Source organism: Salarias fasciatus, chromosome 1, assembly GCF_902148845.1.
Source record: "Salarias fasciatus chromosome 1, fSalaFa1.1, whole genome shotgun sequence".
NCBI classification, from domain to species: Eukaryota; Metazoa; Chordata; class Actinopteri; order Blenniiformes; family Blenniidae; genus Salarias; species Salarias fasciatus.
The window spans coordinates 4536644-4561405 of record NC_043745.1 but is presented as its reverse complement, the minus strand read 5'-3'; the positions used below and the strand labels follow the sequence as shown (position 1 = coordinate 4561405).

General features: G+C 42.7%; 1 protein-coding gene across 1 annotated transcript in view; it reads left to right on the top strand.

Annotated features, from left to right (window-relative positions):
- The window catches only part of LOC115389974 (neural-cadherin-like), a 292942-nt gene that overhangs the window by 254491 nt on the left and 13689 nt on the right, over nt 1–24762 (top strand). The window contains exons 34-35 of the mRNA XM_030093594.1: nt 2659–2839; nt 17061–17305. Of these exons, the coding sequence (XP_029949454.1) occupies nt 2659–2839; nt 17061–17305 (426 nt within the window). The remainder of the gene's footprint in view (nt 1–2658; nt 2840–17060; nt 17306–24762) is intronic.

Sequence of the window (24762 nt, the reverse complement as noted above, 5' to 3'; positions counted from 1 at the left end):
AACTTCCATTGCAAGATGATGACTTTTTATATGTCTTCATGTAATTATTAACAAGACAAAACACAGATTTAAAGTTTTGCACAGTAGGTTGAGAAACAGGACATTTCATGTTGTGCTTGTTCCTGTAAAATTTATTGGCACCATCGCTCCTTCCTACAGTGTTTTTTTTTTTTCAAAATCTCCTTTTGTCCTCAAGTAGCAGAAGCAGCCTCACAGTATGATGATACCTCCACCGTGTTCTACAGTTGGCAGATTAGACTTCTGAGCTTCAGGTGGCGTCTTCTAAACAAACTGGCTTTGCCAAGGAGTTCTACTTTGACTTAGTTCCTCCGATATCCCCCTGGACAGACCGTGGTGTGTCTCTGATGCTGGTTGACTTAGTTTCGTTGACACTTTACTGGTCCATCAAGTGCTCCATCAACTTCTGGTGGGTTCAGGATGTTCAGGATGTTTCCTGCTTAGTTTCTTAAGATAAATATCACTTTGATTCTTTCAGGTTTATAACCTTGTTGTCTCTATTTTTAATGTTCTCACACAGCCAACAGCTCCTCACCATTTGGAAACGACAAATCTTATGCAGCCAAATCAGGATTTATTGGTCGGTCCAGGTGATGGTTTCTCATTTTGTTTAAAGGGCAGATTTGATCACCGTTGCACTGATGCCAATAATGTTGTCTGGAGTGACATTTTCAGGTTTGGATCTTTAATTTCACTCAACAGGTTTTTGTTGTTGCTGCCTGCCCAAAGCTTTGGTGGATTAGTCACCGTCATTGTCAGTGCAGCCCTGGTTTGTTTGGTATGTCTGCCTGTAATTCTGACCAGATTTCTGAGCATCAGATTGTACAGCTGTGTAGTGGTTAGCACTGTCACCTCCCAATAAAAAAGACTTTAGTTTTAATTTAGGGCTGATGGCCGTGTTATCTGTAGATCGTGTCTTCTCCATGTGTATACATGGTTTATGTTTGCAGGTTCTCATTTTGTCCATAAGTCTGTCACATTCCTGTAACACCACTTGGCCAGAAGGCTGAAAAGCAAGATTTTTAACATATGTCACTCTGACTTTCAGGTGAATTGAGCAGGAGGTGAAAGGTCAGGGTTAGTGTGACCTCATGTTTTCAATAGGGACAGGAAAGGAGACAGGAAGCAACTGGACCAGAAACACATCTCTCACAACGCTGAATGCTTTCTTCTCTGCCACAAATTCATCCACATACAAGGACAGCCAAGGTTTATTTTAACAATCAGGACAGAAACTACTGTTCATCAGGAATATTTAGAAAATCAAGCCAAATTAACTTCATTAGGCTGCCGATTAAGGCATCATATATGGTTTTCTGTGAAATCAGCATCAGCACAAATGGCTGAAATATTCAGAAATGAAAAGGAGTCTGAGTGAGAACAAAATTTAACAAGTAACTGGCAAGATAGAGCATGATAATTGAGAGAGGAAGAGGTCAGAGCTGAGAAGAGAAAACGAGACAGAGCTCTGTGGATTCAGACAGTGAGAGATGTAGACAGCTGCGCCCCAGGCAATAAAAGACAATGCATGAGTTTATTAAATGGATTTTAAAAGCATTTCCCTTCAGAAGACGCAGATATGATAGGTGGTGGCAGGGAAAGCGCGCGCGTGTGTGTGTGTATGTGAGACGCCGCTTTCTAAAAAGTGATAGAATGATGTGCTAACTAAATTTGCCATCCCAGCAATAGGAGGTGAGCTGATCAGCAGCAGAATTCCATATCTGTAATCAGTCGTGTCCGATTCCTCATGCGCTCCAGTGACAGCAAAGTAAAGAGTCGTGTCACAAAGATCATTAGAGCGGTTCCTTAAACCAGGAGGAGTTTACTGAACGAACAGTCAATTAAAGTCTGTACATAATCAATGTTTTACATGTGAATCATGTGTAGCAAGCAACATTTCGACATTCACACAGAAAATGAAGCCAATTTTGCTTCATATTCAGTTTACAAATCAGTTTAAAAATGAGCAATAGGTTGAGGCTTTCATTGCTAATACATTTATTCCCCATTTAGAGTGAAAATTGGGCAATAGTTTTATAAAAATTCCAGATTTATATGGAAACATTTTGAGAATGATGTCTGCCAAACAGCAGAAACACTGAAAACCATTTAGGAAAACAACCGTTTCCACAGGATCAGAGCATTTTCAACATGTGTTTTCAGTGACTCCGAGCACCACTGTCCTGTAAATAAACCTTCAAAACACAATGATTTTTTTCCACTTTTTACTTGAAAACTTTGTCTTCTATGGGCTTTAACTTCTTTTTGCTCAGCTGAATAATTGAAATAGCTCACCATGCTGAGAGCATATGCCTTAGATTCCACTCTGTCATTAGCATCAGTTTGTATTCTCAAAAACTAACATGCATCAGGAGCCTTAAATAAATATGGTTCACCTTGTTATGAGCAGTTGGCCTCTGTGTGTCATAGCAACACAACAATAACAAAATGTAGTATCACATTATCAAGACACACTCATATGAGAAAAGTAGTTTAAGTAGCTTGAAGCTAAATTTGCCCAAAGCCTTGTGCCTGAGGTCAGAGCTGTGATCTAACTTTCTGTTTTTCTTGATTTATTCATGTACCTGTGCTGACTTGCTCCATCAGGTCTTGATTTGTTCCACTGTGTGCTCCCTGCAGGCTGCGTGAGGGACCTACGCCTCAACGGTCGCTACATGCCGCTGGACGGCCAGCCACGAGACGGGGTCTCCCAGGTCAGCGTGCAGGGACTGACTGCCGGCTGCTCTTCCGACTCCTGCAAGCGGAACCAATGTAGCCCACCCTTCACCTGCGTCGACTTGTGGAGAGTGCACGAATGCAGGTACGCACGCTCGGAGCCCGACGTGAAAACCTGAAAACTGGTGCTTTAGACTGTTTGCTCCCTTTGAAACAGCTTCTCTTCTCGTGATGTCATTATCTCTGTTCACGGCTTTGACATAACCCGGCCCTGACCCATTTAAAATTATCATGACAATAAAAGCTGTGGTTTGTCTTGTAGCCACTGAAAGACTTTCAGTCATATTTCAGCAGAGCGGTGTTGAAGCAGGCCGTTTGAAAATTAGGCAAATAACACAGGGATTTTATGGTTTCAGCCTGCAATACTTCAGCATCGCGCGTTTTCCAGCTGAGTGCAGACAGAGCAGATAATATTATACATTTGGAGGACTCAGCGCTCAAGTGGTTGAAGCTTTGCTCTAAGAATTATGACATTATCCAGATTCTATCCTTGAGCAAAACACTTAACATTTGCTTTTTAGAAAGCAAACATTCCGTTGTGTGCAGGTTTGTGTTTACCTGCCCTCTGCACTCCTGCTGGTAGCAGTCACCAACCGCTGTTCATCAGAGCCCGTCAGAAGAGGCCGTGAGCCCCTCTCTGGTGGATGATCCTCTACTGGCAGATACAGCCACACAACTCACACACTCAGGAAGTCAGGAGTCGTCTCCTCAATCTGCTCTTTATTCTGGTTGTCTTTGACATGAAGAAACGTTCACACTGTGCACCGTTGTCAAGTGAAAACTGAATACTTTCATGTTGGGTGTCTGTTTACACAACCATTCAAAGCATAACATTTTAAAAATGACTCCCAAGGTGGAACTTTTTAAAAACACTCCGACAAATGTAGATAGTTCATCTGCACATGTACAAGTATATAGACAAAAATGTTTCCCTCCAGATTGTCATGACTCCCAGTCCAGATTCTCTTGGACTTGGTGGTTTTACAGTTGTTTCCTGTAGCTTGCAGTTTGCCCACATCCCTCTAGGAGACCTCGCCCTAACCATTTTCTGAAACTCAGCGTACAAGCCGGAAAGATTTCACTAGACGCAGGAATTGCGTTGCGTTCATCTGCCTCCTCGCTGCAGAGACAGATGAGGTCAAGATAAGTAATTCAGACAGAGGAGCAGTACACAGAGGACTCATTATCCCCACTTCTGAGGAGCAAGCCTCCAGTGGACATACGGTATTTATGAAGAGCTGAAATGAGATTGATGTTGGTTGAATCCGTATTCAGGTGGAGGCCTTGTAGATTCATTTCTATCTCTGTAACGGTTTGAAGGACATGAGGAGCTTGTTGTGAAAGACGGGGCCTTAATAAGTCATCAGATTTGATTGGTCTTCACACCCAGCAGCTGTTGAGCTAAATACATGTGGGTCAGGCCTTTAAGTGGGGCGTCTGGGTGAAACAGGTGGGATAGGGCTCCATAGGTGTCTGGAAGGTTAGCTCCAATCAAACTGCAGTGGGACAACAGTCCTCCATTGTATCATCACAGTGATGGTTTTATTGGCAGTACAAAGTGTCCCTGTCTCCCTGTAAGAAGAAAGATGGCTCCCCTGTCGACCCTTTGATTCAGGCCTGTTCCTTCTTTTTCACCCCTCCACGACCACTGCTTCAGGTTACTGTTTCCATTTTCATAGCGTAGGACCCCCGCTCATTTGACTCCCGCTCTGTCTCCCCCCCACCACCACACACACACACACACACACACACACACACACACACACACACACACACACACACACACACACACCACCACCACCACTTTCTGGGTTGTCTTAAGTGTTTCACTCTGCTGAGGTTGTTTTTGGTGAGTGTGAAATGTCTTTCTTACAGCGAAACATTCAGAAACCTTTTGGAACACGGTTCTGACTGATGCATGAGTGGATTTCAACACACTCGGTTCTGAAGAGGTTTTTCATTTAGGTTCCAGTTGCATGACGTTTTCAAGTGAAAACAGAAGAATTTTGAGTAATTCCCATTGCCAAAGTGAGCAACAGCACCAACCTGTGGCCTGTCACGCTGACTAAATCCTTATCAGTGGTTCTGTCGGCACCATTTTTTAAAACATTTAATTTAAACACGAAACTTTTCAGAGCCTAAAATAAAAAAGACGATTCATTTTCACTTGAAGCGTATTTATGGGCCCCTATTCTTCCAAGAGAATGTTGCGTTCCAATGATAATTTTAAGAGACGCGGCAAGAAAAGAAATAAAAAAGTTGGGGCATATTGAGCCTCCCATGGCTATTTCCTACTTGGAGGGTGAAACACATTCGAAGGTCTTTGAAGTATTTTGGCAGGCGGGCGATTCAAAAAATCTGGGACAGATTTCAATCAAGAATAGTCGAAGTTGGTTTGAGATTGATTGGTGGTAGCAGTAACATGTTCAGCCATACTTCTTATAGGATGTTTTTCTACCACGTTGGCAGCATCTTCTCCCATGACACAAACAAGTGTGCAACACATCCCAGGAGACCTGACACTCTGATTTTGTAGCAATTTTTTGCAACTGTTTTGCCTAGGAAAGTCGTGTCATTCCCTTGATTTGCTGCATGTTTCCTCAGTTTTCATTTGATTCTAGCTTCCATTGTGCTTTAATAAAGTGATATTCAACAGAATGCGGTTGAACTGTTGCTGGATGGGGTGGCGTGACACAACAGGCTGGATTCACTGTTGAAATAGTTAACTCTATATTGTGATTTTTGAGTCGCATCTGAATCAGCGTGCTGAGAAAGTACTCAGTGCAAAATGCAAATTGCAAATAGACACAAGCTTAAAACACATTTATAAAGTGGGAGAAAGATTTAAAAAAAAAAAAAAAAAAAGGAAAATTGCTCTCAGGCAGGATGGTTTTGCATGTCTGGGTTCATCCGGTTCACGGCCCTGTTGTAGAAAGCACACTGAGTCTCCTGGTAGCTCAAACTGAATCATGCATGGCCTCCCGAGACAGCGGGTGGCGTGACACTTCTATCAGGAAGGGAAGACGGCGGCCAATTATTTTCTGGGTGGTGTTAATGACCCCAGAAGTGTCTTATTGTGTGCCATAGACAAGCCGAGAAAGCACACAGGGCTGCTGTTCAATCTGCAGTTTGCTCCTGAGAGTCCGCCAAGCTGCTGGGTCTTCTTCACGACTGCTCAGTTGAACGTGCACGTCTACGTGCACGTTCATGAACACGAAGCTGGAAAACCCTTCCACACACTCACCAGAGACACAGGCGGGCTGCAATGCCGACTTTCTGGGGCCTCGTATACAATAAAAACGCATCTTTTTGGCGTCTTTGCTTTAGAAATGTTTTGCGTTTCCACAGCAGCAGCCCTCTGGTTGATCCACATCAGGTTGGACAGAAGCATCTCTCATGCAGATGTTTTCATGGTGTATTTCTCAATATATGGGGGTCAAAGCTGTAATCATTTGTTTCAGAGGATTATCCATGAGTCACGCTGCTGAAATACAGTTCACAACTCTTACCGATGAATAAACATCTTAAATTGTTTGTAGTTAATTCTCAACAGCTCTTTTTCTCTGACCTCAGTCTGAGTTCTTTTTATTGAGACCCGGCAGGCTGTCTTGTCGGGGTTTGTGGGTGTTGCTGGAGCCTGGAGTGACTTGTTTTTACTGCTGATGTTTCCTGATGAGGAAAAAAGAAAAAAGAAAACTCAGCTGAAAAATGTGATGTGACTGCCAGACAATCTGCAAGTGCCAAACTGGTTGAAGGTCATCACAAATTATGTGTTCATTTTGTTTTCTTCTGAAATTGATGTCTTCCCTTTGAAATACAGATGAGTAAGTTAACTCATTTAGCTGCTTCGTCATGGATCCGCCGTCATGCGGACTCAGATCAGCGCCGAGCTGTCGTTCCTAACTCGGCCTGACGCAGGACAGACAGCTGTGACTACAGGTTACATGTACTTTTCTAAAAATGTGGACTTGTAATGCAGATGACTCTGTTTATGTCAGCTTGCCCTCAGAGGGTGAACCCAATCATGGCCAAGTTATTGATGACATTATACAGTGGTGTGAGGAGTTCCTGCTCCAACTGAACATTTCTAAAACAGTCAGACAACAAGACGGGAAAGGACCCACTCTAATAAAGGTCATAAAATAGAGCAAATGCAATCATATGAATACGTCTGGATGACAACTGATGAAAAATGTAACTTTTATTATGGACCGGGACCAGGACCAGGAGAATCTGGACCGGGAGTCATGACACAGTGTTTTCCTTTTTCATTTTTCACTTCACATATGTCATATAAACAGGGTGTTATTTCATTTCATCCGGGATCTGCATAAAATATTATCTTGAGTTGTATTTGAGATTTATATGCTGTTTTAAAGCTGCAGCCATTTTCCTGTATTGATGTCGAGATTCATGTTGCAGCCAGATGGGGTGGCGTTTCAGACAACAAAACTATACACTCCATTATAACACAAAGCTCTACAACATGTAACCAAATGAATGTATTAATGTCACGCTGAGAGAAAAAAAGAAAACAGGTCATTATCAATGTATGTTGGTGTCTGGAGTTCCTGTCAGGTAGCCCTGGATAATGATGTGCTCTCCCACTGCGTTATGCTAGGTGTGGAGATAAATCCAGCTGTCCAAACAGCTGAAAATAATAATAACTGCTTTTGTGTCAGTTCCTGTGGTTACCACTTTGAAAAATAAAGGAGAAGAAATAACAAAGGAGCAATCAGTCGAATCATGAAAACAGATTGTTAGCATGCAGAGTGTTGGTATGAAGCCTGGTGACCGTCTACTAACTGCTTATAAACTGCACCAGCTCCGGTTAACATCATGAGTGACTTTTTCAGTTTATAACCGCACTGCCATCAAGTGTGTGTGTGAACATCGAGAGACTGCCGTCCAGGTTAGAGCTCTGCATCCTGGAATCACCGCCTTTGTGACCAATCAGGACGTGCCGTTGAGTCAGTCATTCGTTTTGGTTACGTGGGGGGTTTTAAATTCGGAACTGGTTTATTCCAAACTAGGAAATTCCGAATGATGGTGTTTACATGGGAAAAATGAAGGATTACATCCTCTTTAATGCCGGGGGCTGCGAAGCGTTCCGGTTGGACAGGGGCCGGCGGTCAATGTCAGTGACGTCATTTTTCTTTTCTTTCTTTCTCGGTTAACTTTGATGCTACAGCTTTGTAAATATCTGCATTGTTGAGCGCCCGTCCTGCTGCTCTTTTCTTTATATCCATTATTTCTAAAGCTCCCGTTAAATAAATTGCCTCCGTACGAGTCAAGCCGCAGGACGCCATGTTGCCGTATTGCATCATTGTGACAGATGAGCATTTGCAGAACATTACAGTCACTTTCGAACAAAGTTTCTTTCAATAAGAGCCATACCGCCCCTTTTGAAAGATAATAATGAGGTAGTGAACTCAACCTGCTCAGTCAAAAAGTCATGGAGGTGGATGTAAGTGATTTCTCGGCCCCCTCAACTCTGATGGCGTTCACCATTTTGCCTGATCAGGCGCGGTTCTGTACTGCTTTCTGTGCAGGCCTTACGTTGTTTGTCAGCAGGAAATGGGAAACGTCATGAGGTGAAAAGAGACGGCGGGCTAACAACACTCTCCTGTGGCAAGACCGACTCCGACGCTGGCGCTCTTAGCCACATCCACTAATCTCAGCAATTTTTCTGCCAGTGGAAACATCAGCCTCCATTCAGCCTGTGCAGCCCCCGAGCTTCTAATCTCACCTCTTCCTTTTTGTTCCACTCCTCGGATCAACTCACTCTCGTCATCCATCCACCTATTTCTTCTTTCTCTCTTTTCTGCACAATGGCTCTCGGCCTTGCACTCCGCCCTATCGCCTCTCTGTTTGTTTGTACAACTCTAATCTGGATCACTTCTGCTTGGGTTTTTAACCCCTTTGCTACTGACACTCACACAAAAACACACACAGCCCAGCCTCACACCACTTGTTTGCTGGCCTTGCTCTCTTACCACCACTCGACCTGAGCCACGAAAGAGGATCAGAGAGTCGAACACGCTGGCGGAGAGTGTTTGAAACTCCTTTAAAGTCTGCGTGGAGAAGAAATAAATGAGTGTTATTACGCTCCCGGTGACATGTCAATGGTTATAAATGATCCTCGCTTCTCCGCAGTAGATGTGAAGCATTTCAGAAGTCAACAGCCTCACAGAGATCAGAGTAACTCACCAGTGAACCAGAAAACATCCATTTAAGAGCTTTTTAAATCCCACTGAGTGAGAGTTATGCTCCGGAGATCACACAGTGCAGGGATAATTGCACCTTATTAGGAAAATTTGGGTCGATGTTGGACTTGCTGAATGTCATGTTAACAGATTTTGTTGCTGGATTTCTAGGTGGAAAAGGTAATATCCAAGAACGTTGTGTTTGATTTAAAACATAATGTCAGCAGCGCTTAATTGTCATCTATGGAAGAAATCCACAGCGAGTCAGCTGGTGGTGTGTCACTTCTGAGTTTGGGGAAGAAAAATTTGCCACAGCTTTACCGCAAAACAGGCTGGGTTTAGTCTGGAAGCGCACTGGAAGTCCTGCAGGGTTCACACCCCCACAAGGTCCTGCTTCAACACACCTGAGTAGAAATCATGTCAGAGCTTCATGCTCTCATGTTCATGAAATTTAATTTTGATGTAATTCAAAAATATTGAAAATTGTGGTTGTTTTAGTGTAAAGTTATTGGCATTCTGAGTACAGAGAGATTTAGAAAACATCCAGACCCCCTGAGTCAGAGGAAATAAGTTCCCATACTTCCTCAATCAGAGGGAAAAACATGCTGAGCAGCAGAGAGGAGCGTGCAGCTGGAACCCAGTGTTTTATTGAAGCCTGCTGTGGCAGCAGGTCAGACCTCCAGTTAAATTGGTGAAACATTTGTAATCAAACTCTGGACTGCTGCGGAAGACTATTTTAAAAACTCTGTCAAAGTTTCTCTCTAACACCAAATGTTGCGCGGATAAATATTGAAAGTTATGCAGTTAGTGTGAAATTTGGGCCTTTTTCTAGTTTCATACCTAATTTGTTTCCTAATTCATTTCTCATGGAGTGGAAAAATTGCCACCGGATGATGATGAGAGAAGAAGTGAAGGAGCGAGAGACTTCTGGAAATTGCTCATTTGACTCTACACAGTAATTTTGTCCCTCCGTGCACTAAGAAACACATGAAAACAAGCTTGTTTTAAAGTATGTTAGTAGCGTTAAAATGGCATTGGCATTGAAATAATCCCATTCCAATGCAGTGTTTCAACGGTTTTTACATTGTTTGGGGGATTTTGAGTGAACCTGGAGCAAAGTTCCTCACTTGTCACAGTTTATGTTGGAACAGGAACTGCATAAAACCGAGTCGGTACCCTCTATTTGTAGCTGTAACAGCTTCCACTCGTCTTTAAAGGCTTTGCACAACATTTTGGAGTGTTTTTTTGTGGGATTTGGTGCCCTTTCATTATGTGGAGCTTTTATGAGGTCAGACGAGAGCGTCTGGCTCGAAATCTCTGCGTTCCAGTTCATCCCAGAAGTGCTGGAAGAGGTGGAGGTTGGAGCTCTGTGTGGGCCAGTCAGCTCATCAAACCGGCCTTTATGGACCTGCTTTGTGTGCGAGAGCTCAGTCATGTTGGAGCAGAAAAGGGCCTTCAGCAAACTGCTGCCACAGGAAGCAGAGCTTTGTCTAAAATCTTTCTTTTTTTTCACCTTATTGGAAACAAATTGAAACACCTCAATTCAGTAATCAACAGGGAGGTTTGATTTTTTTTTTCTCCCCTATATAATGTCTGTAGAAAATCCAAGGTGACAATTTCAGACTCAGATTCTGCTGCTGCAAACACAACCACAGGGCTTTTTGAATCTTTCTCTAACAGCTTCACACATGTAGGAACTGGAGGTTTCGCCCGTTCTTCTCTGTAAGATAGCTCAAGCTCGGTCAGATTGGATGGAAAACCTCTGTGAACAGTAAAGTCCTGCCAGAGATGTTGGGCTGGATGAAGGTCTGGACACTTCCTGGTCTAGTCCGACACCTGAGCCTCGTCCCATCGAAACCTTTGCATTGGCGCTCCGCTGGAGCGCCAATGCAATGCGTTTGTGCTCGTTGCAATGCGTTTGTGCTCGTTGTCCTGCTGGAAGGTGAACCTCTGCTATGGTTTCAAGTCTTTAGGTTTTCCTCTACAACATTGTCCCGTACTTATGTTCCATCCATCCATCCATCCATCCATCCATCCATCTTCAGCTCTGGGCAGCCGCCCCACAGCATGATGCTGCCTCCGCCATGTTTCTCAGGGGGATGGAGTGTTCAGGGTGGTGTGCAGCTGGTTTTCCACCACACATTGTGTTTATTTCCTCTTAGTTCAGCAGAGCTTGCTGTGTCTCCAACATGGCTTGAGGAAAACTGCAGTCAGGATTTCTTCAGCTTGCTGTTTGCCGCTGATAGCTGTCCTGTGGACAGACTGCGGATCTCTGCAGCTCCTCCAGAGTAACCATGAGCCGGTGTGACCCGTCTGGTGTCGTCCTTGGTCTTCATGATGCTGTTTGTTATAAAGGGTTATAAAAACTAAAAGCTCAAACCTTCCAGTGTCTCGGTGATGCTCCCAGTAGTGGCCCAGACTGAACACTGGCTCATCACATTCATGGTGATGCCTACAGTTATCGGCAGTGGAGTTATCAAAACCTTACTTGATTGGCACATAAAACAGAGAGTGAAATACTGATTATCAGCCCATTTCATTTTCTTTCCATCTGTCTTAACGAGTCAGGTCGTTCTAGAACAGCGGGACAGGTGTAGCTATCGTAACCGTCAATGGAAATGAACTTATTCTGCCCATTAAGTGTCACACAGAGCCAAAATAATGAGCTTTTTAAAAAAAGAAATTCACAAACACACTATTTGCAGTGTAAACCTTCTCTCTGATTGTTTCGGGGCTGATCTTTGGCCTTTTTTAAACTTTTCCATGGCCTGACTGCTCATTAATGGTGAACCGTCTGAAAAGCACAGTTTTTTATGGCAGCATGAAAATTGAGATGGAAATCTGTTTAACTAGCCTGATCTTTAAAAACTGCTGTGAAAAGTGTTCCGAAGCAGAAATGAGTCAGGCATCAGACGCTTTGCGAGCGCCACACCTGTCACTAATTACAGTGAGCGAGCACGCAGGCGCCGGCTGGGCTCCGATAAGACGCCCGTCACGGCGCTGATGGGAGTCATTACTAATGACGGGCAGTGATAAGAGGGAGAGCGCAGACGCAGCGCTGTGAGTTGACTGACAGGTGTCCTGCATTCAACACCTACACAGACTCCAACCAGCCGTGATGAATACTGAGCGATGAGGTTTGTCTGCCACTTAATAATCCCTCCCAACTGCTAATTAGCTTTTAAATAGCAGGTTGTTACAGCTGCTGCAGGAAAAGTGAGCGCTGCTAATGCTTCTGTTGTGTTGGGGAAGTTAGTGAAAATCTTGTTTCTTGGCTAAAATGGCTTCAAGAGGCCTGTTGGAAGACTTTCTGGTAAGGCTGTAACTCCTGAAGTTAGTTCATATGAAGCAGACAGGTTGTTGCCAACACTGTAGATTAAGGAATTCAATCAGAAATGAATCGTTTAGTCGTTCAGTCGGAGGTTACTGATCCTGATTTCGCTGTCCTGGACGTGTGCACAAGTTTTATCACACATGCGTGTTTAGAAGAAGATTCAGGCGCTGTTTACACAACAGTGTCTCTGGCAAATAACAAAAGAAGTGGTAAAATTATTCAAACCAGACCACCAATAAAGTGTTTCTCTTTCTTTTTCTAATTAAAACATAAAAAGTATTAAATAGAAATTTTATCCAAGTGTGAAAACTGCTGTTAGAAAACCAGAATCTTGGACTTTGAATGAACGTCACTTCCACTTCACAGAGAAATTCTCACATCACAGTCATACAGTTAGACACAAATATAAAGTTCTGATCAAAATAAAGCTGATAAGTTACTTTTATGAAGGCAAAAGATCTGCAAAAACTGAAAAGAATTTTTCATGAGGCTGACTTTTCACTTTATAAATTTTTTTTCTCAGATTTCCAATGATACTTCTTAATCTGGCACAATTCAGATATTTACACATAAATGAAATTATTGCTTTCATTTCTTTCCATTCATTTATTCATAAGGACAACAGATAAAACCCACCCTCTCTGTAACTGCGAGTGAAAGAGCCAGCTGGCCAACGTTGGCAAGACATTGTGAAATTCACACAAATGACAGCAGAGAGGAAACTTCCAGCAGCAGAGCAGGAGATCTCGAGTCAGAACATACGCCATGCTGAGGCAGAGGGAGGCACCAGCTCAGTTCTACAAAAAAATCTACAAAAGCAAACAGTTTTAGCAGATGTAGCTCTGCAAAGTGTACAAATCACCTGGATACATGCAGAGCAGGAGTGACCTGAGGCCAGTGTTCCATTCAGGCAAAAGGTGAGAAGAATCATATGTGATGGTTACAGATTGTAATTTCCTCTACTCTCAGCACTCAGTTGTATTCTCATCTCTTTCGCCTCTGTGTTTTGGTTTATTCAGGACTCAGTCCTGTTTGTGCACCAGCTGCTTTTCAGTGTTTCAAACACTGATAATCATCCACCCAGCATGCTGCCGCTAAACTCAACTAAAATTAGCTGGTAAACATGGCGGGCTACTGGCAGATAGAAGACAGAAGACAGCAATCAAAGCAACCTGGGCTTTAATAAAACACCTCAGCACAGCAAAAAGAGCCCCAAGCAGACACTGATGTTCAGTAGATCAACAGTTATTATGTTTAAATTGTTTTTTTTTTCTTCCTTTAACGTCCATTTTTTGGGTTAAATGCATCACCCTTCTTGGAGTCAGTTCCTATGAAACATCAAATTCCACATTTTTAATTGAATCGAAGAAGTAAATCAACATTTTGATGGTATTCTGAGATACAGCTGTATCAGTATTAGCCATGATGGTGAAGTTAATAAGAATAGTGGTCAGCATGGAATTGACAATTAGGCAACAAGGGAAAACGTGAAATTGGGTGAAAACTGGAAAAATGGAAAATTTTTGGGACAAAAAAAATCAATTCCGTAAGTGAATTTCCAAGGCTCACTGTGTGCAACTGCGTCTGATCCGACAGAAGAGCTTCTGCTGTTTAAAGCCCTGAAAAGTCAGTTCAGATGAAAAATTATAAGAAAACTCCGGAGAGCCTCAGTTAGAGTCTTTGGCCCTCCATGAACCCACTGATTGATTTCCCGATAATTAGCCATCGATATTAATGTCTGAGTGTGTGTATGAGAATATGAATGGCTGGAAGGAAACATCACGCAAACAGCTTAGAGACTGTTAAAGTGGTATTAATGCCCTCAACAGAGTGAAGTCCATTCAGTGTGTTAGCGCTGAGCAGTGTGTTCGACACCTGTCCACCCAAACTCCTCTAAAAGCGTAATGCTCTGCAAGAAGGAGTGAGTCAGTGTGATGCAGTGGGACGTCCATCGACACGCTGCATGTACATGTGGTCACTTTGTTTATCGAGTTCCTTCCAATTGAGAAATCAGATCGTCTCATTTAAATAAACAGTGAATAAAGTGACCGGGTTAATGGGTTCATATGCACCAGGGAAATCATCTCTCAGCTCGTGGATCGATCCCAGAATGCTTTGCACTGAGACACTGGCTGTTTGTGACATACATGATCCAGCAGTATTGATTTGATCAAACTTGTTGTGTGTCTGTAGAAACTTCGGGAATAGTGGATTGTTAAGTGCGATCAGGAAGAAGCGTCAACCCGCCGCCACATCACATGGTGGCGTGACGTTCACAGACATGCACGCAGAGCTCAGGCAGCTGAAAACAGTCTGACAGGTCTTTTACATGGACTCTCACTGGATCATTAACAGCATCTCCCCATATGATCAGAATTCCATCTGGACCATTAATGTTATAACTAATGATCCGTGTAACCACAGCTGATATTAACGACCACTCGCAGATGTTGATGGAGGTATCCTAGTGCACATCTCAGTGGAACGCTGGTTAATTCTGTCGTGTCTTTGTTTCAAGTTGTGCTGGCTGAGCCTGGTGATGGACTCTGCCTTTCACTGTGTGTTAGCTAGAATCAGCTCTCAGCAGCTGATGAATCCGGTCTGGATGAATTAGGTGGAGAAGATGGATGGATGGACATTTCAGTCCCGTGGAGCATATGGTGCTGTTGTCTTGATGCTTGACAGACAGTCTCCGAGGCCTTCCTCGCCAAGTCAGTCTGTTTACTTCCAGATGGGGCTTCTAAGTAATACTGAGAGTTTGCATTATCTTCTAAATCAGGGGTGTCAAACATAAGGCCTGTGGAATAAATCCAGACTGCAGGAGGCTCCAATCCGGTCAAACCACCAAGTAAATTATGCAAATTTAAAACAAAACAAAACAAAACAAGAAGCTGAATCTAGTGTTGATGCCATGGAACCATGTCAGACACACTCTGATGGATTCACCAGTCCGTGTTTTCAGAAACTCAACACTTGGGCACAAAATATATGGTATCAGTAAAGTCCCACATAAAGACCTCACATCATTCATAGAGTCACTTCTCTGCATGAATGGCTGAACATAAACACAGCAATTGCACAGTGGTTGACTCTCTGTAATTAGATATGGTGAGTGGAGCTGTGGGGGGAATGTAATTAAAACACAGTATGGCCTGATCCTGCATGAGGAACGTGAATCACATCTCCCCTGCACCCCTGCAACCTGCTGCTGCGTTGGGTCCTCATCGCCCCGCAGCTCCCCCAGTGACTGCTAATAACTCTGCTCCAGATGAATGCATTAAAAACAGCAGCATGGGTTCAAGTAAACAGCTCAGCAGATCAGCCGGACGTGGACATAACTCACAGTTTGTATTTAGGAGGAGATATATCCAGTTAACCCTCTATTACATGGTCTAAACAAGTTTTGTGGCAGTTATGACGTAAATTGTGAGGCCTGTTTGAGTTTAATGTTACCGCTTCACAGTAAAATTGAATCAATATTTATAAGCAGGAGCGTATCTCCGGGGACCAGAGGCAGGACTCATCTCTGATGCCATCAGAACGTACAGCCCCGAGCGGCTCCATACACACCCAATGCAACGCTGAATTAATGGGCTCGTAAAATGTTTGTTTGAGCTGTTACACCCAAACGAGCTTTTAATTATGGTGGTGCTTTCTGAAGTGAGGCAGAAAATGTGCCCCTGTCTGCATAAAGCCATCCTAGTTACTGCCAGTGCCTCAGTCAGCATTTTCATCTGCTGCAGTTCTGTCTCTGTTCAGCGTGCGTCCACGTGACTGATTGAACTTATTCACGTTTTACTTCTGTGGCAGAGGCAGTAAACATTCTGGGGCGGGGGGGGGTTAGATTTTTCCTATTTCCCCCTGTCAACATGTTGAAGTGTCCTTGAGCAGGACACTGACACTGGAGTGAGCGCCTCGCAGGGCGGCTGCCTTCACGTCACATGTGAGGCGCTTTGGGGAAAAGTTAAAGCGTTTGTTGAAATGTGCTACGTAAGTTAAATCCATTTGATGAAACGGAAAATAAGTGGTGAGACGTCTCAGTTACTGTCAGTTCTTGAAGTGCTTCCTGTAGGTTGTGTTTGTTTGTAGTTCATACACAGAATATGCCAGGAAACACATTGCATTAAACGTCCAATCTAATTTAGTTTTAGTCATATTTTAGAAGAATTGCAATTTTATCTAGTTTTTGGAAATAAAGATTTTAGTTTAGTAAGTATATAATGAAGTTAGTCAACTAAAATAAAATGTAAATGACACCTTTTTAGTACTTTGATATTCATTGTTATTGTTTGCATTCTGTTGCTACTCCTTCTTTACTGTCCACTCGCTGCTACAACAAGGCCAATTTCAACATCGTGGGACAAATAAATCGATACTGTATTATGTCTTGTTTCGTCTTGTGTTTGTTTGGAGTGGACTGAACATCCAAGAAAAACAGTTTTACATGGAGGAGTTATGAAAATCCGAGGCCTAAAAAAGCTCCAGAAAGTTTTTTGTGCTGAAGTCAGCTTTCTTTTTTCTTCAGTCGGACTCACAGACGCTGATATTTTGATCGTACGAATGATTTAAAAGTGTCACGTCAATGTTTCTCCATCGCCATATGTCACAAATATCAGACAAAAAAAAACCATGACCTTCTTTTCTATCTTCATAGTTTTTGACTTCCTGGTCATTTAAATTTATTTCTTCAAGCATTTGAAGCTACTTCTCGGCTCGGGCGTCGTCTCAGTGAATCAGATCCTCACGTTTCCGTTCTTTGCCTGCAGGTGTCCTCCCGGTCACATGATCCGTGTCAACGGGACTAAGAAGTCCTGCGTCTACACGCTGTGCGCCACGCGGCCCTGCCACCGCGGGACCTGCGTGGCCCAGTCGCCCACCAAGTTCACCTGCCACTGCCCGGAGGGCTTCAGGGGCCGCCACTGCGAGACCACGCTGGCGATCTACAGGGAGGACGTGGGCCTGAGCTTCAGCTCGCTCTTCGCCATCTGCATCTGCTTCATGGCCTTACTGGGTAGATATCGCTTCTTTTATATACAGGTCAACCAACCGAAGTGCCGCAGCAGCTGGATTCAGTCGATCTAAGTTGTGTCCTGAGTTGGTGTGTCAGCCCTGAGATTGACGGGCCGCCTGTCCAGATTCTGATTCCACTCCTGCTCTGTTCTTGATAGACTGACTCGATATCATTTCTGGTACGGTACCAGTTTTCATATGCAAAGTGCTCAAAGTTTAGCATTGTGTTCAGGGTGTTAGCATGTAAAATGTCTGAATTATCCATTAGTGTGTGTGTGTGTGTATGCAATGGACTGGAGACTTGCCAAAGATGGACTGTGAGAGTTTTGCTGGGATAAACTCTTGGATCAGGTGAGGATGGAAGACTGACGGGTTGATGCGGAGTCAGCCAACACTGGCAAACAACTTTATTTTCACTTCGCTTTGAATGTCTTGGATCTGAACTCTTGATCAAATTGCTGAAAGCGTGTAAAAGACTGACGATCAACTTTTCGCTGCATTCAGGCTTTCTTCACCCAAAGGTCACGGAGTTTCAGTTTAGGTCACAGGTTAAGACTTGCAAACTTCCACAGTGTGGCGTGCCAGCGCTTCCTCTTGCCAGTGGGCAGATGCACTGGAGCAGACTGGCGTCCGATTCTCTGTCGGTGCAAATCCACATTGTTATTTCCAGCCGCCTCTGTTGAATATTCATCCACCTGTACCTTTAGCCTTGCATTCCTGCAGGATCCTCTGCTCAGAAAGAAGCGCCTGAGGCGAAGTCACTCACAGAGAATTGTGGGTACAGTGACACGCTCCCCTTCTTTAATTGAGGACAATCCAACAGAACAGTAAAGAGCAGCATGAGACGACGCGGGGTAGAAGAAAAGGCAGTGGATCAGAGGAGCAGGGAATAAAACAGGATGCCGAGCGGCACCAAAAGAAAACAAGAGGGAGCTGAATAGATTACAAAGCAGAGGCAGGAGACGAGGGGCGGAGGAGGAGGAGGGGGAGGGAGCGGTGTAGCGGCGTAGCGGTGAGGATGACGGTGATAGTGTCAGTGTCACAGCGCTGCCGGCCATGTCTGCCCGTCTCATTGCTGATTCCGATGGCACCTCCCTCACACCTCCAGACCAGTCACACACAGTTCAAATGATCATTTCTCCTTCTCTCCTTCTCACCTTCATCCTGAAATATCTCCCTTTCCAATTTGGCTCCAGGCTCATATTAGATGCGACATCCAACCTTGATCCTGCCGAGGCTCCGCTCTGTTTTAAGTGTTAATTACTTGATTTGTAGGCGTATAAGGTGGTGTTTACCAAACCTGCAGAAATTGAGATCAATGCTCCAGGGGCTTTGGTAGTAATTTCAATCGGTGGAGCATTCTGCGCTCGATCGGTCAAGCGTTGCTCACTCTGAAATTTAAGTAGCAGCAACACAGACTCTTTTTTTTTCTTTTCAATGCCTTCATCAAATATTGCTTGAGCAGACTCCAAATGTTTGAGCAGCAAGAACAAAAGAAGGGCAGCAACTCTCAAAGAAAACACATCTTCAAATGTTGTGATCAGTGAAGATTAAAGACATTCTGCAGGTAAAAAGATTCCCATCAGTTAATTCCCTTTCATCTCTTTTGTAGTCTGGAACAGACAAATATTTGATGGTTCCCCCATCATGTTGTGCACAGATATCCGTGGTCACATGCATATGAATCCCTCAGAGTTCGGTAATTCCAGGAATTCTAGCAGCACGAGTCAGAATATCTCAACATCTGTTCGACCGTTAGAGATGAATCTTAATGGGATTGATCTTTGACTTTCCATCAAGCTGACATTCACACTTGAATACTGAATTAGACATTCCAACAACCATTAAGGGGATTTTTGGTGAATTTCAGTCCAGACTTGTATGTATTCGGCGATTCTCGCTCATTTCTGCTCCCGCGATAATGGGTTCAGCTTTTGGAGTAAAGAAATACTCTCCAATCTGTTATCAAACACGACGATTATGAGAATTCACTAGATCGTGAATACGATTTTACAGCGTGTTTAAATCTGTAGAAGCTGTGCCTGAAAATGTCGATAGAACCAATAAAGTGTGACTGTTAAGACCCAACATTAAAACCGAAGGAAATTTTATTGTTACAAAGTTATTTATTTTAGTCATTTATGAACAAATATAATGAAAAACTGCTGAAACAAAAACTAAAGCTAAACACTTAAAACCAATGAGACTGATCCAAAGGCTGATGGAAGGAAACTAATCCACTTCAGATGTACAGCTGGCCGCGTTGGAGCCTGCTGACGGCCAGTTTTGGTCCACGGGCCTTATGTTTGACACCCATCGTAGAAGGTGAAGCTCTGACTTTTTACATTTTTTAAATACGTTTTGTTTTTGTTGCACCTTTGTCCCACTGTGAGCCCTCAGATCCGACGTGCAGCCTGCAGCGTGTGCACGGCCTTTACCTTCGCTCTCACATGGAGGGGATTCGCTCTTTATTGCCCCACGGCACTGAGATGCTCCGATTGCCTCATCTCTTGCTAGGAAAGTGAGGACATTCAAATAAAGTGTCGACAAACAACAGACAGAAGCGATGAATCGACTCCCAGGCCCGTTCAGGAAGGGTCTGTTCAGACCTGCCGCACTTTGCTGCTTCTTCACTGTTTGATCAGTCAAGATGAAGTCTTAGTGAAATAAAAAGAAGAAGAAGAAGAAGAAGACATTACAATCTTATGTTTTTTTTAATGGAACACTTTATGAGTAATGTCAAGAAAAATGTTTGGATTTCATGTGACAGCCCTTTTCTGTCATAGATCCACTGTTTGTATATTTACAGATTTGACTATGCCTTTCTTTTCTTTTCTTTTCTTTTTTTTTTTTTTTTAAACGAGCATCAGCTTTCCAGATGAAACTGCTCGTCTCAGTCCTGAACTCCTGGTTTTCAAGCCTTTGTTACTTCGTCATTTCTTGCGAATGCGGCAGAGCTGAAGCCCCTCACGTGAACATCCACACAGCAGTGTGTGAGTTTCTGTTCTTCACCCATCGATCGGAGTGATAGACGGGCAGCGCTGACCCGGTGACTCTCCCTGGGGTGCTCCTCCAAGGTTGTCAGTTCACAGTCAAAGTTTCTAGTTCAAAAATGTCAGCGCAGCAGTAAACCCAGTCAGCGTCCAACTGGCTATCTCTTGACGATATTAATGATTAATGCCCCGGCCCTCTGAATTTATCATGTTGCTTGAATATTGATTTGCTTCTCTGCAATATGAACTCATTTATGCTATTTGCTTATTTGGGTTTCTACATGCGTGCAACAGCTTCTTCTACTCACATGCACTGAAGTGCCCCCCACATCTCCCCCAAAGTTCCCCTCTCTCACCTCTGCGTTTTTGTCATGTTAATTGTCTTTTATGGTAAATTATAACTCTTAATTCTCATTTGTTTTCCCTGCTTAAGCAGCTACTCAAACTTTAAGATGCATTCAAATCTCTTGGGAGAAACAATTTAATGTTGTTCATTTATTTGATTGATTGATTTGGCCCATGGGCCTCATGTTTCATACTCTGGTTTACATACCTGTGGAGTAAACTCTTAGTCCACAGTAGAAGTACTCAACCCAATCCCTTCTCTAAATTTTCTTCTCTGTCTCGTTACATCTCAAGCTTTAAAACAAATAATGTCTCTCTTTTAAGAATACAACAACTAAAAAGGAAAGAAAAGTACTAAAATCTGCCAGAAAAGATGAAGATTCAAGCCAGAAAACTTGCTTGTGACTAATTTTAAACTGTGACATGAACCAAAACGTAGCCACAGGACAGATCGACTGATAGTGGTCTCTCTTATATAGTTCAGGGAAAGCACCACCCACACTAAAGCTACCGGTCAGATCACATCCAAAAGTTCCAGCACAGAAAACTTCACTGTGGTGAACTGACGAGCCTTTCTGCATCGCTTACATGCGTTTGGTCCCGCTTCGATTGCATGTCAAGTGGCAATCAAACAGCCGTCAGGAGGGAGAGGAAACAAGTCTGTACACTAAAACTGCACCAACTAAAAACTAAACACCAACAGCTCCACCTGGAGAGGGAAAATCCATTTTAACAGGAAGAAACCTGCAGAACCAGACTCAGAGGAGACTTTCAGCTGTCCTGTTTCAGTAAAGTAATGGAGAAAGAGAAAATAGGACAGACAGCAACAAGCAAACTGACATGAATTAAACGAAAAGTCATCATTCATTACTCCAGTTTGGAGACACAGGAAGCATCTGCTGTCAGCATCTCAGCTGATTTTCACAGTATTTTCTCTGGCAGCAGAAGAGCGACATGATTATTCTTCTAAAAGTCTATATTTATAACAGCTTGACTGCTTAAAAGTGGCACATCTTCCACTTACGTCCTCACAGAAGCTTGAAAAACTAATCAGGCGAGCAGTGCTGCACCATTGCAATCAAACTCAGTTTGTATTTAAGAGAAACATGCCAAACAGGTGGGTTTGGTGCATTTATTGAGGCAGCTTGCGTAGCAGGCAGGAAAACAATGATTCCATTGGTTCAAAACTAGGGCAGACATCTTCACTATTCTTTACAACAGTCTGCACCAACTAGAAGTACAATGCATCATTCATAGATCGTTCAGCTGTGATGGTATTCTGTGATTAATTTGTGATTATCTCCACCAATTAAAAGCACTGCTGTTGTGTACCCATGCTGTCTTGAGTTAAAAACCCTCGGAGCTTGGACAATAAATTATTGCATTAGATTGCTGGTCAATGCCTCATATAATAAATGTATCCTCACAGTCTTCCCTCCCAAATGAATTAAGCAGTAAGTTTATAGATTGGTAAATTGATTCTGTTTCACCAGCTCCTCCAAGTTGAAGAACTTTCCAAGGTTATTTTTGTTTAAAATTGTGAGTTGGACAGCAATCATTATACAATACATGCCCGGAGATAAATTAATACATAAACATATTGGATATTATACAGAATTATGCAACAAACTTTGAGAATTTGGTCATCAATTTTGTTTCACAAGGTTATAAAGTATAACACTGACCGTGAAGCTTTCTTGGTGCCCTGTTATGTCCTCCCTTTCTTCTTCTGAGTATCCAAAGTGGTGGATAAACTAGGGAAGCCTTCGGGTTTTAAGTTTGTTTCATTCATAGTGGATGCCGGCAGGTTCAACTCTAGGCCTTTCATGTATAGAGTTTGCATGTTCTCTGTGTGATGTTTTCTCCAGCTTCCTCGTGATTTTTAGACAAAAAAATTCCCATAAATTGTTTTTGACTGTCTCTTTGACAAGCAGCCTTTGTGAAGAGGTCCCAGTCCTTTGTTCCATGTTGGATGAGATAAGTTCCAAACTTGCAGCAATTATTCCACCACAGATATATTTTAGTTCAGGGGCAACACACAGCCAGATTTCATTTTCAGTTGGCTGGATGGGTAACATGATGCCACTTGATGTAAAGCTTTCCAGTTTGTCTTTGGTGTAGAGTAGAAGTGATGTAAGTGTTGATATTTTCACACTTTTACTACAGAAAATGACTTCTATCTCAACACAAGCTCCACTGTTAGTGGAGCAACCTCAGCAGCAACCTGACGAGTTGCCCTACACTCTGAAGTTTGAGTTCAATATAACAAATTATGCTTTGGATTTTTTTTAAACATATGCCTCTAGAATTTGAATGTACTGTTTTTGTGCTTTAGTCAGTTTCAACACAATTTGTATAAGCTGCTATTAATTATTCTTAGTATATAAACTGGTAAAATAAAAATAAAATATACATGCAGTATAAGCCCAGTATGGACATTTGATAAAAAGCTTCACTTTCCTTTTATATTTCCTGGCATTGCACTTCCTAGAGGATTACACAATTCTGCTGAAGACCTTGCATCTGACATATTCTGTACAATAACTCACAAAAGCATTCTGAAATGAATTTACTGGACTCATAATGCCCCCAAGGCTGCCGTGACGCTCTCTAATCACTTCAGAGAGGAGTGTGAGTGCAGCTCATGAGCAGACAGCCTCACAAGGAAAACACTGGGCCTGTTCCAACCGCATGATGTTAAAGGATGTGGATAACAAGAAGTAAATCATAACCATCTCCACACAAACTAAGATGAAGGCTTTTGGTGCTCAAAGCCATGAAACAGTTTCTCTTAGATGAGAGTTTTTTGTTTGTTTGTTTTTCTTGCGCTTGCTCCATCCTGCTGCGGTGTGACACCAATACAATGAGCAGCAGAGCAAAACCCGTTAGGGTTTAAACTAAACACAATGCGTACGGTTTCTGAGAGGAGTCGTCACACCCTGCCTCATATTCTGCACAATATGCAGATCTTTAGAGTAGAGGTGTGCGATACTCTGAATTTTGGTATCGATCCGATACCAAGTAAATACTGGGCCAGTATCGCCGATACCAATACCGATACGATACTTTTTTTACTAGGTTTTTAAAAAAAAAATTTAAGTTTTTATTTTTATTTTACATACATCACAGGTAGCAGTTTCGCTGTCTGGCGCTCTGAAGTAGCTCCTAACAGTTCCTGCTCCTGATCCTCATCTTAAATTTGCCGTTAATGAGCCAGTCTGTCTGTCTGATCAGCAGCAGGAGGAGGAGGAGAGCTGCACAGTGAGCCTGAGTGAGCTGAGAGAGAAAGAGGAGCACTATAGTAATCACCTCACCTGGAAAATCAAACACGGGACCAAGATTTTAACCAAATAAAAGAACAGTTTTTATAAAAAAAAAACACAAGATTACTACAACAATGTCAACATTTCAATAAAAAGTTTATTTTGCCTTTTTCACACACACAAAATGTCAATACTGAAAATATAATTTAAAAAAATGTATCAGTATAAGCAGTACAACAAAAAGTACCATTACCCACAGGTATTTATGAAAAAAAGTCATTAGTGCAAATAAGGTGCAAAATACTATTGGCTCTTTGCTCTTTTGTCAATGAGTTATACCCTGAGGTCGCTTTTTGCCCCTGGATACCGTGAGCAGTTATACTACAGTAAATAAATACATTTAAAAAAAATACCTGAAAATGCACAGCAATAACACGATAAACAAAACTTTAAAAACACACAAGCTGTGTCAAGACACAGCATCTTCAGAGTCACATGCTGAACCACATTAAACAACTCCAGTCATCAGTGTAAATATACTGTAAACTATAGCTGCTGTCATTCACCACTACCTTTGATATATATTATATTTTTTTGGTTCCATTAACACAATCAGGATTTATTTCAATTGACTAAAAATATGAAAATAATTTAATCACTGCTAAATTGACATCTTTGACCACCAATTGAAAAGCAACGTCAAATTATGCTGGAAATACCAAAATCTTAACTTGGCTTCTCTAAAACACTCCCTGGATGTTCTGGAGGCTTCTGTTGGAAACCTCAGGCAGAGACCTCTGTCTGTGTCGGGGTCTGGTCCGTTTACGCTGCTTTTGAAAGTTTGTGCAGATTGGTGG